Source organism: Hordeum vulgare, chromosome 6H (genome assembly GCF_904849725.1).
Source record: "Hordeum vulgare subsp. vulgare chromosome 6H, MorexV3_pseudomolecules_assembly, whole genome shotgun sequence".
Taxonomy (NCBI): Eukaryota; Viridiplantae; Streptophyta; class Magnoliopsida; order Poales; family Poaceae; genus Hordeum; species Hordeum vulgare.
The window spans coordinates 387451143-387466487 of NC_058523.1; the positions used below are offsets into that span (position 1 = coordinate 387451143).

At 44.3% G+C, this 15345-nt stretch overlaps 1 protein-coding gene across 1 annotated transcript; it reads right to left on the reverse strand.

Moving 5' to 3' along the window:
* Positions 1-3618: 3618 nt before the first annotated feature.
* On the reverse strand, positions 3619-5717 carry LOC123404373 (MEIOTIC F-BOX protein MOF-like). Its single transcript, XM_045098291.1, has 3 exons — positions 4773-5717; positions 4515-4673; positions 3619-4030 (listed from the first exon to the last, which is right to left on the reverse strand). Exons 1-3 carry the CDS (start codon positions 5679-5681, stop codon positions 3929-3931), a joined length of 1170 nt encoding a protein of 389 aa, XP_044954226.1. The 5' UTR covers positions 5682-5717; the 3' UTR covers positions 3619-3928.
* Positions 5718-15345: the final 9628 nt, after the last annotated feature.

Below are 15345 nucleotides of genomic sequence, written 5' to 3' on the forward strand. Positions count from 1 at the left end.
TTTTATAGCATGCACATCGGAGTATTTTATATTTGTTAGTTATATAGAGTCAAAGTTTGATCCAGAATATGAGAAAGATCCAATAAACTCGAACGAAGGAAATGCATTTTTTACTAACACAATAATGTGCTGGTATGTTCGTTGTTATTGGAAGTTTCAACGTGTTCAAAATGCAAGAGGTTCAAGACACCCGTAAAATGACGAGGATGCCAAACTCCGCATACAAGGAATAGAATCCATGACATATAACCACATGTTTCTTCCCACGTTTTGTTTTCACCACGAAACATTTATTTCTTTTCTATCCATGACATGTATTTTTCTTTTGCTTGCGATCATGTTGCTACGTCGTCCCCTATACTCCTGTGAGGGAGTTCGTGAAGATTGTTTCGGTCGGCGGTGGTTGTCTACTTGATGACGGCGTTGACTCATGAGAGGTTTCAACTACTTTGATCGGCACCATATAACATATCACTTTGACTCCATCAGGGATGTAGCCATGTCTGTGTGTGACCACTAGTATCCATGGGTAGTGTGTAGGGGAACGTACCAAGCAACACAAATTTTATGTGACCCACAATTCAATCCCAGGAACGCTATGTAGATACACGTAACGATTATCTAATCAACAATCCACACATCAAAAGTAGAGGAAGAAGAGTTGATGACGCGAGATGATTCCCGTGGGTAGGTTATACCTCCGAGCGCGAGAATTTCTCCGGAGCGATCCGTCGATCTGGTTCAAAGATTACCGATCTATAGGTACAACTCTATGTGGACCAACACGAAGAACAAACGAGAGAACTAGAGAGAGGGAGAGAGGAGTAGCCTAGTGGTGTCCGAGTCTAAAACCAGTCTACATCATATAGAGAGCATACATGCAGTAGGAGGTTAGCCAACTTGGGCTTTGGTGTGCTCTTGGGGGCACTTCTGGCCACATATATATAGGAGGACCGGGGTTCGGCCGACTCTAGGTGGAGTCCCCTTCTCCCGCATAGGATAGTCCTAGTGGGACTAGGACTCCTTCGAGTGTCCCCCTTTGGACTCTAATCCTATCGATTTGGGGCCTTGGTGGCGCCTTAACCCTAACCAGTGGGGTTTGGAGGATCCTTTCAAAACCTTCCAAACCATGCTAGAGGCTTTAGACACCTTTCGGGTCATTCCAATTACTTTCGGGACACTCCTGGGCATAACTTGGACACTTCCATGACCTACCAGAAGACATCCGAGATTAACTGGAACACTTCCATACGCCCCTTTGCTCATTCTCCATTATATCTAATTCTTCTAAATACAGCTGGTCATTAAGTGTGTGACTCTGCATGCTTAATAATATACACACATGTCTGGAACACGTCTGATCAATAATTATCAATGGGATACACCCATAATAATTCTTGCATACGAATGAAGATCTTTATCAAGCAAACCTTATATTATCATTTATATATATATAATTCCCTTTGCTTCACGATACATTACGAAAACCCGGAGACTTCTAAAGTATCCCCATGACAATATACCTAGTTATCCTCATTACCAATTCATACTCTTTTCTCATTTCGTTTGTGATGTTCCCGTGACTAACACCTTAGTCACTGTGCTTGGCCAAGCGATGATGGACACCATGATATCAAGTGGGCCCAAAGTGTATCTCTTCCTAGCTAGCAGGAGGAGAAAATCCCAATATTGGCATAGCGAACACCACATCATACTTTTTCAGCATACTCGAGAGTTACATTTATAATCATCCAGTTACATAGTGACGTTTGGCAACCCAAAATGGCCATCTGGTATCTACGACATTCTTAGGGACGTAAGTAAACCTTCACACTTTATATGAGAATACTAATACCATATTGACGATGCGATCTCGTAATATTTCAAAAGTTGAATCTATCACAAACCATCATTACTCTAATAATTTGTTCTCATTATTCTTAGCATTCTACATTAACAATGCTAATGGTTAGGAAAATAGATCATAAACAACGCACGAGCTAGTTTAGAGGCCTGTCTAGGATCTAATTGGTGTTTACATTTCCACACATGCAAATAGATTTCCCCCCGAATCTCATATTCAATAACCATTGCAATTATATCATAAAAATATAAATATAAACTTAATTATGAACATAGAAATAGAATAATTACAAATTTACTATTATCTGGCATAGTTCTTCTTAATTGTGGTCCTTCATGCAAATTTAAGGATTGTTTGTAATTTTTATTTTCTTCTTAATCCTTGTGTTAGGTGTATTAAGACTTTTCAACGGTAATGCAGCTCTAGGTTCGTTGACCATTCTCCTGTACAAGTGCCCTGAAGCATCAACTCCCTTGACCCTTCTCCTGAAAAGAAAAACATGAAGCACCTACCGATCGATACTAGTTCCTTCGTCCGAGTTCATTAGTGTCCCTCGTATTTTGGGTCAAACTTTGATACAATCCGACAACTCTACTGATATCATGTCATTATTAGAACTAGTAATATAAGTGGCTTATAGCCCGTGACACTGTTACCTACGTGGAGAAGAGAGATAAAAAAGATACGGAAAATGGGCTCTGCATAAGGCATGTGCCAATGCATCGTCTTTTATCACGTTATCATAGGAGCAATAATAATTAGATACAACCATGTCAATGCATTGTTTCTTATGAGTTGTATCTACATTTAATAATTTGAGGTAATGCATGCATATGATTGGGCTAGAACCAGTTTTTGCCTATGGCCACGTGCAAGGGTTGTATGTTAGCTAAGATACGACCTCACTCTCTTTCTTTATTAACTAGTATGCCAGGTCTGCAAAATGCTAAGAAACCGCGTTAAGAAACTAGCATTGGCATAGGCAGCCCATACTCACGAATGTAATATGCGTGAAAAAAGAGAAAGAGAAGATTGCAAAAAGTACTAGTCTAAGAGCTAGCAGAGTGGTCGTATTGGCCAAATCGCCATAATAATTGCTAACATTGCGGTTTGGCCAAAATCGACACTCTAGTAGAGTCATCATATCTGTCAGGGTTGCCGTAATTTATGGAACGCCCTCCATATCTATTCTATGAACCTCGATATTTAACGTCTATGGGTCCCTTTTAAAACACATTATGTATGATAGTTGCATGTGGTGTGAAGTAAACTTCATGGGATGGCATTGGGATTGGGGAAAGGAATGTCCCATTGACAAGTCCCACGATTATGGAGGCAGTAGATATGGGGCTCTCAGTTTGCGCATCACCTCAGCGTTCTCGATAATGCATATGAAGAGGGCATATGCATATGAAGCCTGCCATCGTATCTCATATATGACCATTCGGCTTTGTTTGGTAGAAGTGGATAGAGAAGGTTTGGGGATGAGGGGATTTGAGGGGATTTGGTGAATCCCTTCCTTCCACCCAATCCTTTCAAATTCTCGGGGTTTTGGTTCCACCAGTCCCTCGAGGAGAATCCTGAAACACATGGATAGGAAGGGATTGAAGGGGAACGAAGGGGATTCGGCTAAGCAAACCCCTTTTACCAAATGGGCGCCCGAGGTTCTGTGGGGTTTCTGACCCTTCCGGAGATTTTCCTCTCGAAACCTCCTGAATTCCCCCGTGCCAAACGAGGCCTTCTGTGGGAGTTGCTTTAGTAGCCAACCTTACTCTATGAGTGAATATAAATGATGTTTCTAGATGACATGGCAGCTGTATATCTAAGCAGTTGGTTATACTATTAGAGCATTAGTCATGCTCTTACAAATCCTGGGGGCTGAGAGAAAGCAGATGATAGCAATGTCATCTCCAAGAATTTTTCTTGGTTCCTGTAACCTATTTGAATCCAAGCATGCTTGTGTTTGAATTGAATATAACATTTATTTGATCGACACCCACGTCCATCATTGTTTCTTAGGAAATGCCGGCCTTCTCGAGGTTCTTCAAATTGCCCAGCAAAAGCTCAATGATCCACCTGTGGAAGATCACCCTCCTTATGACAGTTGATCTCCCTAAACTTGAGGTTCAGGCACATCTTCTTCGACTCAGTCCAATCTTGCGGCAGCTTTCATTGAAGTAGAAAATGTATTAATGATCCGTGTAAGCTTAACCGTTAGGTTGGTCGTAATGGGAGTATTATAAGTAGTATCGTGCATGCCAACTAGGCATGTTTAATAAGTGACATGAAATTAAGTGAAGAAAGAGAGGGTTGAGTATCATATTATAATACCGTATTATATTAAATGTTGTGCTACTATGTGTCATGCATGGTAATAAATGAACTGTTCTACTCCCTCCGTTTCTAAATATAAGTTTTTGTAGAGGTTTCCCTAGGAGACTACATACGGATGTATATAGTCATATATTAGAATGTGGATTCACTCATTTTGTTCCGTATGTATTCTCGTAGTGAAATCCTTAAAAAAACTTATATTTAGAAACGGAGGGAGTAGTATCATACAGTAATATCATATGCATGATACTAGTATATGATACCCCCATTACAACATTCCAAAGTTGGTGGTAAGGGGAGATATCTAAGTACGTACCTTGCAGTTCTGCAGAGTAAGTTCCTCTAGGTTGGGAGCATTGTTGAGAAACAACTCTAGCATGTTGTACACTTCGCCGGTCAAGTCGCACTCGTCCAAGAGCAATGTAGTCAGGTTATCAAATGTCGGCAAATCTTGATGTCCTGGACTCGTCCTAATCTGAAACAAAGAGGAATTCAGTGTCAGATCAAAAATTCAAAATTGATATTATGAAGAAAAGAAAAAGAGGAGTCGTCGATCGTCGGCCATAGAAGGCACCTTCTCTAGCGCCAGGAAGCCGGAGAGCTCTAATCTTGTCACGTTATAGAGGCTGCAGAGAAGCTGGTATTCGTCGGCCCTGCTGACCCAAGCACCCCTCGTGGAACGGACCGATGCCTCCACGAGCGACGGCGTCTGGAACGCCCAGATGGCGTTGAAGTGCAGAAGCAAGCGCAGAGAAGTAAGGGCAGGAGCGTCGATGAGCACGGGAGAATCTTGCTTCATATCACCTCTCCTCCAGGTACGGTCCATGACCAGCCTCTTCAGCGTGGGACTCGTCACCGCCTCCTGAAAACCAATGGCGCACCCGGTGAACTCGAGGTGCTCCAGCTGAGGGCACACGGAGTCGCCGAGGCCGCCGCTGTGTATGATCCCCGTGAGGCGCACGGTCTTGAGGCGGCTTAGATCGGAACGGAGGCCCATGAGACGCAGGTCGACGGTGATGTCGAAATCGCTCACGATCTCGAGCGCGGCGGGACGGTAGCGGTCGAGGCAGCCGTGGACCCACGCCAGCCACGTGATGTAGCGCGGCCGCCTCCGACGGCTGGCCTGCTGATCGTCGACGACGTGCAGGCGGAGCGAGTCAAGGTCCAGTGGCAGGCCGCCGCGGCCGTCGCGGCGGTCCAGATCCAAACGGAGGATGCCGTCCGCGAAGTCATCGAACCTAGCCCACTCCTCGAGCACGACCGATTTGTTGCGCCTGCGGTTGCCGTCGGTCGTTGCTGCTTCGGCGTCGGCCGCCTGGAACTCCCGCTGGTCGATGTCGAGGGACAGGCACAGAACGCCACGCCAGACGTGGCGCCACCGCCGCGACAGAGCCGCCGTCCGCAAGACCTGCCTGGCTCCCAGGGGGGAGAGGATGCCCTGGAGCAGGCAGTCCGGCAACTCGCTCAGCCTGTCCGGCGCCATGGCAAGGCAAATCGGCCCCTTGGCCCTAGGGAGTTGATCGGATCGGCGGACGACTAGGTTTGTTTCTATCTTCTGATTCTGATCCGCACGCGCCACGCGGGCAGGACGTTCCTGTTTACAAACTTGTCCTTTTCAATTAGAAAAAAGTTTAAAACAAACCTTAAAGTTGTAGACTTTGAATAATTTCTAAATTTATAATCCCGGTCTATTTTAAACCATATGCCCGTTTGACACACCAGGATTCTGACAATACCATAATCCCGACCGGGATAAGCTGCTAGGCTGCTACTCTCACAGACATAATTTATGAAGTTTATAAAAAGTGCGCGTATTTTTAAAATTGTTCAGAAGTTAAAAATATTTATGTTTTCTATTTTTGTCACAAATTCTATGTCTTTTTTGTTTCAAAAAAATGTTTGTTTTTTAATTCTATTCATATTTAACAAAAAAAAATCACAGTTTCAGAAAAATCACATTTGGCAAAAAAACATTCAGAACTCCAACAGTTTTTCACATGCTATGAACAATATTCCGAACTCCAACAGTTTTTCACATGCTATGAACAATATTCAGAACTCCAACAGTTTTTCACAAGCTATGAAAAATATTCTTTTTAGTATTTTGAATTCGCACAATAGGTATTTTTAAGTCGCACATATGATTAATAAAGACTGAAATGTATAAAATGTATAAGGGCCCGTACCATAAATGTGTGGGCCCCTCCAAACAAATATTTATACAATGTATAATAGTTCTCAGAAAAAATATAATGTATAATAACACTCGTTGGATTCGAAAAAAATCTTTCTTACATTCAAGAAAATGTAAAATATCAAGAATCTTCATGAGTTTCAAGAAACGTGTTTGTGTCACATTTTTCAAATAATGTTTTTGCAATTTCGTAAATTATTTGTGTTTTGGAAAACAATGAACCAACAAACTTTGAATTTGTTTTGGGGGCAAACAAATATTGAAAATGTGAACAATTTCGTAATTTTTTTGGGCACGTTAAAAGCCATAGACGTAAGATTCAACCGTTCGGCCTCGCCACTACGCGTGCGTTGACTCGCCACATGGACATATTTTTCACCAAAATAGCCACTAGAGTACAGTAACGTGCAACTAGATGTGCAGTAGTCTCTTTGATGCAAGCAGGCAACAGTGTGGCAATTTCTCGGCTGCACGTAAGTGCATACGGACGAGAAAACAAAGAAAACAAAAAAGAAAAAAAGAAAAAATAACCAGAGGAGAGCGAGCGAGCGAGAGACTGCACTAATGGGTCAGCCCAATTCATCCTAATGCCCAACCAACCCTTGCCACATCAGCGAATACCAGCTAAATACCCACAGGGTTTAAAATAGACCGGGATTAGAAAGTTCAGTGTGTTGATTTCCGGGATTGTAAGTTGAGGGTTCCATTTAGCTCCCGTCTACAAGTTCAAGGTTTGTTTTAGACTTTTTCCTTTTCACTAGGGACACATAGTTCGAATCGAGTTCGATGTCCAAATAAGGTTGGGCATAATTAGGCTGCTTTCGGATTTCCTCCGCTCATATTTTATGAAGCTGGTGAAAATATGCTGGTGAAAATATACTTCGTAGGCTTTGCTTTAGGGAGCGTTGCAGAGCAGACACTTAATCTGTACCGATCTTTATGTGACAAATCTTTAATGGATGAACTCCTTTAACTATGGGCCTATTATTAGTCTAGTCTATGTGTTGCTCAAGATTATTGCCAAGATTCCCGCGATCCACCTTAGTCCTCACATAAACATTGTCATATTTAGTGCTCAAAGCGCATTTACGACATTTTTAAAGGATCCCTAAAAGGTCTGAAGGGAGTAAAAATTCAGTTCCACCTAGCCAATCCGATAAAAGTCTTATTGGAGTAAAATATTTACCCCACCTTCCTGTTTTCCCTCAAATCTTCCAAAATTTACTTCATCTCGCAGCGGCTGAGTAAATCCGACGCCTCTTCCTCTCGCACCTCCTATGCCGCACATTCTCTTGTCGATGCAACCATCACGGCCCCCTCCCATCTACCGCCATCGATGACCAACCTGCCAGCCGGAATGGATAGACTGGCCCCTTCCCTCACCCCGTCGGAAATCACTCATGCACCGACGTCAGCGCCAAAGAAGGTTTTGGGTATCAAAAAGACCCATCGCGTCCAAGCTCGTCCTCCAACCGCTCCGACGACCTCTGGTGTGGCCACAGCCTCTCCGGCAACGACACGTCACCCTCCCACCGAACCTACCAGAGACAAATGGGCTCGAAAGCCGAAGGCAATGACATGCCGCCCTCCCACCGCACCTATTGAATGCAAGAACGAGAAGTGGATCCAAAGAATTGTGGAGACCACTCCATATAGGTCAAGGTTGAGCATATCCATTGAGAAGTACGACAAGGTTGATGGAGATGCCAACAATAGACCAGAAGGAAACAAGATTACAAAATAAAGAAAGAAGAGAAATGCATTCGGTGGCACTTATAAAGAAGAATGGCAATGATCGAGACCAATAAAATGTTGGTGTTGGAAATATGCCCTAGAGGCAATAATAAAGTGGTTATTATTATTTTTCCTAGTTCATGATAATTGTCTATTATTCATGCTATAATTGTCTTAACCGGAAACCGTAATACATGTGTGAATATATAGATCAAAATATGTCCCTAGTGAGCCTCTAGTTGGCTAGCTCGTTGATCAATAGATGATCATGGTTTCCAGATCATGGACATTGGATGTCATTGATAACGGGGTCACATCACTAGGAGAATGATGTGATGGACAAGACCCAATCCTAAGCATAGCACTAGATCGTATTGTTCGTCTGCTAAAGCTTTTCTAATGTCAAGTATCGTTTCCTAGACCATGAGATTGTGCAACTCCCGGATACCGTAGGAGTGCTTTGGGTGTATCAAACGTCACAACGTAACTGGGTGATTATAAAGGTGCACTAAAGGTATCTCCGAAAGTGTCTGTTGGGCTGATATGAATCGAGCCTCGGATTTGTCACTTCGTGTGATGAAGAGGTATCTCTGGGCCCACTCGGTAATCCATCATCATAATGAGCTCAATGTGACTAAGGAGTTAGCCATGGGATGATGTGTTACGGAACGAGTAAAGAGACTTGCCCGCAATGAGATTGAACAAGGTATAGGGATACCGACGATCGAATCTCGGGTAAGTATCATACCGGTAGGCAAAGGGAATTGCATACGGGATTGATTGAATCCTCGACATCGTGGTTCATACGATGAGATCATCGTGGAACATGTGGGAATCAACATTGATATCTAGACCCCGCTGTTGGTTATTGACCGGAGAGGTGTCTCGGTCATGTGTGCATGGTTCCCGAACCCGTAGGGTCTACACACTTAAGGTTCGATGACGTTAGGGTTATTATGGAAATAGTATATGTGGTTACCGAAGGTTGTTCGGAGTCTCGGATGAGATCCAGGACGTCACGAGGAGTTCCGGAATGGTTCGGAGGTAAAGATTCATATATAGGAAGTGGAGTTTTGATCGCCAGAAGAGTTTCGGAGAATGTTGGTATTGTACCGGAACCACCGGAAGGGTTCCGGGGGGTCCATCGGGAAGGGACACCAGCCCCGAAGGGCTACATGGGCAAAAAGTGGATGGGAACCAGCCCCTAGGTAGGCTGGTGCGCCACCCACCTTCAACCCAAGGTGCACAAGAGGAAAGGGTGGGCTAACCCTAGGCGTGGGGGCTTGCCTTGGGTGGCAAGCCACCCTAGGGTGTTGCCTCCTCCTTCACTTGGCCGCCGGCCCCCCATCTAGGGCTGCCGCACCACCTAGGGTGAAAACCCTAGGGGTGGCCCACCCTCCTCCCTCTCCTCTTATATAAACCCATGGGTGTGGGGCTGCTAGACACAAGTTCTTCCACCTCCAAGGCGCAGCCCTACCTCTCCTCCTCCTCGTCCTCCGTAGCGCTTGGCGAAGTCCTGCCGGAGTACCACGCAGCTCCAGCGTCACCATGCTGTCGTGCTGCCGGAGCTCTCCCTCAACCTCTCCTCTCTCCTCGCTAGATCAAGGCGTAGGAGACGTCTCCGGGTTGCAGGCGGGTTGAACGCTAAGATCGGAATCCACCGCGATCTGAATCGCTACGAGTACGACTCCATCAAACGCATTCTAGTTATTGGGGAACGTTTCATGGGAAACAAAAATTTTCCTACGCACACGAAGACCTATCATGGTGATGTTGATCTACGAGAGTAGATTAGATCCACATACCCTTGTAGATCGCTAAACGGAAGCGTATATAACGTGGTTGATGTAGTGGAACGTTTCCGCGATTCAGATTGCCGTAGTCGTACTATCTCATCACGATCCGTCCCGGGAACTTCATCACGATTCGTCCCGCGAACTTCATCACGATCCGTCCCGCGAACTTCATCACGATCCTTCCCGATCTAGTGCCGAACGGACGACACCTCCGCGTTAAGCACACGTACAACTCGATGAAGATCTCCACCTTCTTGATCCAGCAAGAGGGGGCGGAGAGGTAGAAGAGTTCTCCGGCAGCGTGACGGCGCGCCGGTGGTGGTGATGATCTACTCCGGCAGGGCTTCGCCTAAGCTCCGCAGAAATACGATCTAGAGGAAAAACTGCGAGGTATAGGGTCGAGCAGCACGTGGCAAAGTGGTGTCTCAAAAATCCTCAATACCCCTAGTATATATAGGAGGGAGGGAGGGGAGGAGGCAGCCTCAAAACCTCAAGGTTTGGCCGAAATTGGAGGTGGAGGAGTCCTACTCCAATCCTACTTGGAGTAGGATTCCACCTTCCCACTTGGAAACTCTTTCCACCTTGTGTTTTTTCCTTCTCAAACCTTATGGGCCTTAGTGGGAACTTATTCCATTCCACTAGGGAATGGTTTATCTCTTCCCATAGCCCATGAGACCTCTTGGGGCGTGACACCCCTCCCGATGGTCCCTGACACCCCTCCCGGCACTCCCGATACACTACCGATGAGCCCGAAACTTTTTCGGTGACGAAAAGAGGACTTCCTATATATCAATTTTTTTACCTCCGGACCATTCCGGAGCTCCTCGTGTCGTCCAGGATCTCATCCAGGACTCCGAACAACTTTCGGTTACCAACTATATAACTCAAGTATACTAAAACATCATAGAACCTTAAGTGTGCAGACCCTGCGGGTTCGAGAACTATGTAGACATGCCCCGAGGCACTCCTCAGTCAATATCCAATAGCGGGACCTGGATGCCCATATTGGATCCTACATATTCTCCGAAGATCTTATCAGTTGAACCTCAGTGTCAAGGATTCATATAATCCCGTATGTCATTCCCTTTGTCCTTTGGTATGTTACTTGCCCGAGATTTGATCGACGGTATCCGCATACCTATTTCAATCTCGTTACCGGCAAGTCTCTTTACTCGTTCCATAATACAAGATCCCATGACTTACACTTAGTAACATTGCTTGCAAGGCTTGTGTGTGATGTTGTATTACCGAGTGGGCCCCGAGATACCTCTCCATCACACGAAGTGACAAATCCCAGTCTTGATCCATACTAACTCAACGGACACCTTTGGAGATACCTGTAGAGCACCTTTATAGTCACCCAGTTACGTTGCGACGTTTGATGCACACAAGGTAATCCTCCGGTGCTAGTGAGTTATATGATCTCATGGTCATAGGAACAAATATTTGACACGCAGAAAACAATAGCAATGAAACGACACGATCAATATGCTACGTTCATAGTTTGGGTCTTGTCCATCACATGATTCTCCTAATGATGTGATCCCGTTATCAAGTGATAACACTTGCCTATGGCCAGGAAACCTTGACCATCTTTGATCAACGAACTAGTGAACTAGAGGCTCATTAGGGACAGTGTTTTGTCTATATATCCACACATGTATTTGAGTTTCCAATCAATACAATTCTAGCATGGATAATAAACGATTATTATGAACAAGGAAATATAATAATAACTAATTTATTATTGCCTCTAGGGCATATTTCCAACACTAGTAACCCTTCCGCTTAGCGATCTTCAAAGGTATGAAGATGCTCTACCCCTTTGCTCGTTGCTGGTTTCTCCTAGATAGATCCTTGTGAAGCATAGGAATTTTTTTGAAATTACTAAGTTTCCCAACAGTGGCATCCGAGCCAGGTTCTATGCATAGCTTCTATGCACGAGTAGAACACAAAATTTGTGGACGATGATTTGTCAATTGCTTGCCATTACTAGTCCTATATTTTTTCGGTGGTATTGTGGGATGAAGCGGCCCGAACCGACCTTACACGTACGCTTACGTGAGGCTGGTTCCACCGCCTGACATGCACTTGGTGCATAAGGTGGCTAGCGGGTGTTTGTCACTCACACTTTAGTCGAATTGGATTCGATGAAAAGGGTCCTTATGAAGGGTAAATAACATTGGCATATCAACGTTGTGGCTGTCACGTAGGTAAGAAGCGTTCTTGCTAGAAACCCAAACCAGCCACGTAAAACTTGCAACAACAATTAGAGGACATCTAACTTGTTTTTGCAGGGTATGCTATGTGATGTGATATGGCCAAAAGGATGTGATGTATGAGATCGATCATGTTCTTGTAATTGGATTCACGACTTGCATGTCGATGAGTATGACAACCAGCAGGAGCCATAGGAGTTGTCTTAATTTATTGTATTAGATGCAACACCATGTGATTACTTTACTTTAGCGCTAACCGTTAGCTATAGTAGTAGAAGTAATAGTTGGCGAGACGACTTCGCGATGACACAATGATGGAGATCATTGTGTCATGCCGGTGACAATGATAATCATGGTTCCCGAAAGATGGAGATCAAAGGAGCAAAATGATATTGGCCATATCATGTCACTATATGATTGCATGTGATGTTTATCATGTTTTTCATCTTATTGCTTAGAACGACGGTAGCAAAGATAAGATGACCCCTCATTAAAATTTTGAGATAAGTATTCCCCTAAGTGTGCACCGTTGCAAAGGATTGTTGCCTCGAAGCACCACATGATGATCGGGTGTGATAGATTCTAACGTTCGCATACAACGGGTGTAAGCCAGATTTACACACGCAAAACACTTGGGTTGACTCGACGAGCCTAGCATGTACACACATGGCCTCGGAATACGGGAGACCGAAAGGTCGAACATGAGTCGTATGGATGATACGATCAGCATGGAGATGCTCACCATTGATGACAAGTCCATCTCACGTGATGATCGGACACGGGCTAGTCGACGTGGATCATGTGTCACTTGGATGACTAGAGGGATGTCGATCTGAGTATGAGTTCATTAGTAATTTGATTAGATGAACTTAATTATTATGAACTTAGTCTAAAATTGTCTTTACAAATATTGTAGATCCAATGGCCAACGCAAATGTCCCATTCAACTTCAACACGTTCCTAGAGAAAACCAAGCTGAAAGACGATGAGAGCAACTATGCGGACTGGGCTCGTAACTTAAAGCTCATTCTCACCATTTCTAAGAAGGCATATGTCCTTAATGTGCCGCTAGGTGAAACTCCCGTTCCCGCGGCAACCCAGGATGTTAGGAACGCCTGGCAGTCCCGGAGTGATGACTACTCTCTGGTTCAGTGCAGCACGCTTTACAGTTTAGAACCGGGGCTCCAAAGGCGTTTTGAGCAACATGGGGCATATGAGATGTTCGAAGAGCTGAAACTAGTTTTTCAAGCTCATGCCCGGGTCAAGAGATATGGAGTCTCTGACAAGTTCTTCAGTTGTAAGATGGAGGAGAATAGTTCTGTCAGTGAGCATGTACTTAGAATGTCTGGGTTGCACAACCGCTTGACTCTACTGGGAGTTGAAGTTCCAGATGACGCGGTCATTGACAGAATCCTCCAGTTGCTTCCACCTAGCTATAAGGGCTTTGTGATGAATTACAACATGCAAGGGATGGAGAAGACCATTCCCAAGTTGTATTCAATGCTGAAATACACGGAGGTATAAATCAAGAAAGAACATCAAGTATTGATGGTGAATAAGACCACCAGTTTCAAGAAAGGCAAGGGTAAAAAGAGCTTCAAGAAAGACGGCAAAGCAGTTGCCGCGCCTAGTAAACCAGTTGCCGGAAAGAAGCCAAAGAAAGGACCCGAGCGTGAGACCTAGTGCTATTATTGCAAGGGAACCGGTCACTGGAAGCGGAACTGCCCTAAATACTTAGCGGATAAGAAGGCCGACAACGTCAAAGGTATATATGATATACATGTTATTGATGTGTACCTTACCAGCGCTCGTAGTAGCTCCTGGGTATTTGATACCGGTGCTATTGCTCACATTTGCAACTCAAAACGGGAACTGCGGAACAAGCGTAGGCTGGCAAAGGACGAGGTGACGATGCGCGTCAGGAATGGTTCCAAGGTCGATGTGATCGCCGTCTGCACGCTACCTCTACATCTACCTTCGGGATTAGTTTTAAACCTTAATAATTGTTATTTGGTACCAGCTTTGAACATGAACATTGTATCGAGATCTCGCTTGATGCAAGATGGCTACTCATTTAAATCTGAGAATAATGGTTGTTCTATTTATATGAGTGGTATGTTTTATGGTCATGCCCCGCTGGTTAATGGTTTATTCTTAATGAATCTCCAACGTGATGTTACACATATTCATAGAGTGAGTACCAAAACATGTAAAGTTGATAATGATAGTCCGACATTATTGTGGCACTGCCGCCTTGGTCATATCAGTGTCAAGCGCATTAAGAAACTCCATACATATGGACTTTTGGAGTCACTTGATTTTGAATCATTTGACACATGCGAACCGTGCCTCATGAGCAAGATGACCAAGACTCCGTTCTCCGAAACAATGGAGCGAGCAACCAACTTATTGGAAATAATACATACGGATGTATGCGGTCTAATGAGCGTTGAGGCTCGTGGAGGTTATCGTTATGTTCTCACCCTCACCGATGACTTAAGTAGATATGGGTATGTCTACTTAATGAAACACAAGTCTGAAACCTTTAAAAGGTTCAAGTAATTTCAGAGTGAGGTAGAGAATCAATGTGACAAGAAAATAAAGTTTCTACGATCTCATCGTGGAGGAGAATATTTGAGTCACGAGTTTCGCACGCACCTAAGGAAATGTGGAGTTCCACAACTCACGCCGCCTGGCACACCACAACGTAACGGTGTGTCTCAACGTCATAATCGCATTTTATTGGATATGGTGCGATCTATGATGTCTCTTACTGATCTACCGCTATCATTTTGGGGATATGCATTGGAAACTGCCGCATTCACTTTAAATAGGGCATTGTCTAAATCCGTTGAGACGACACCGTATGAATTGTGGTTTGGCAGGAAACCTAAGCTGTCATTTCTGAAAGTTTTGGGTTGCGATGCTTATGTGAAGAAACTTCAACCTAAGAAGCTCGAACGCAAAGCAAAAAAATGCTCTTCATAGCATACCCTAAGGAAACTATTGGGTACACCTTACAAAATCTTTATTGCCAAGAACGAATCCTTTCTAGAGAAAGAGTTTATCTCGAAAGAAGTAAGTGGGAGGAAAATAGAACTTGATGAGTAATTGCACCTCCTCTCGAACCGAAAAGTAGTGCAACACAAGAAAATGTTTTTGAGGTGCGTGCACTGGCAAGATAAGAAGTTAATGATGATGATC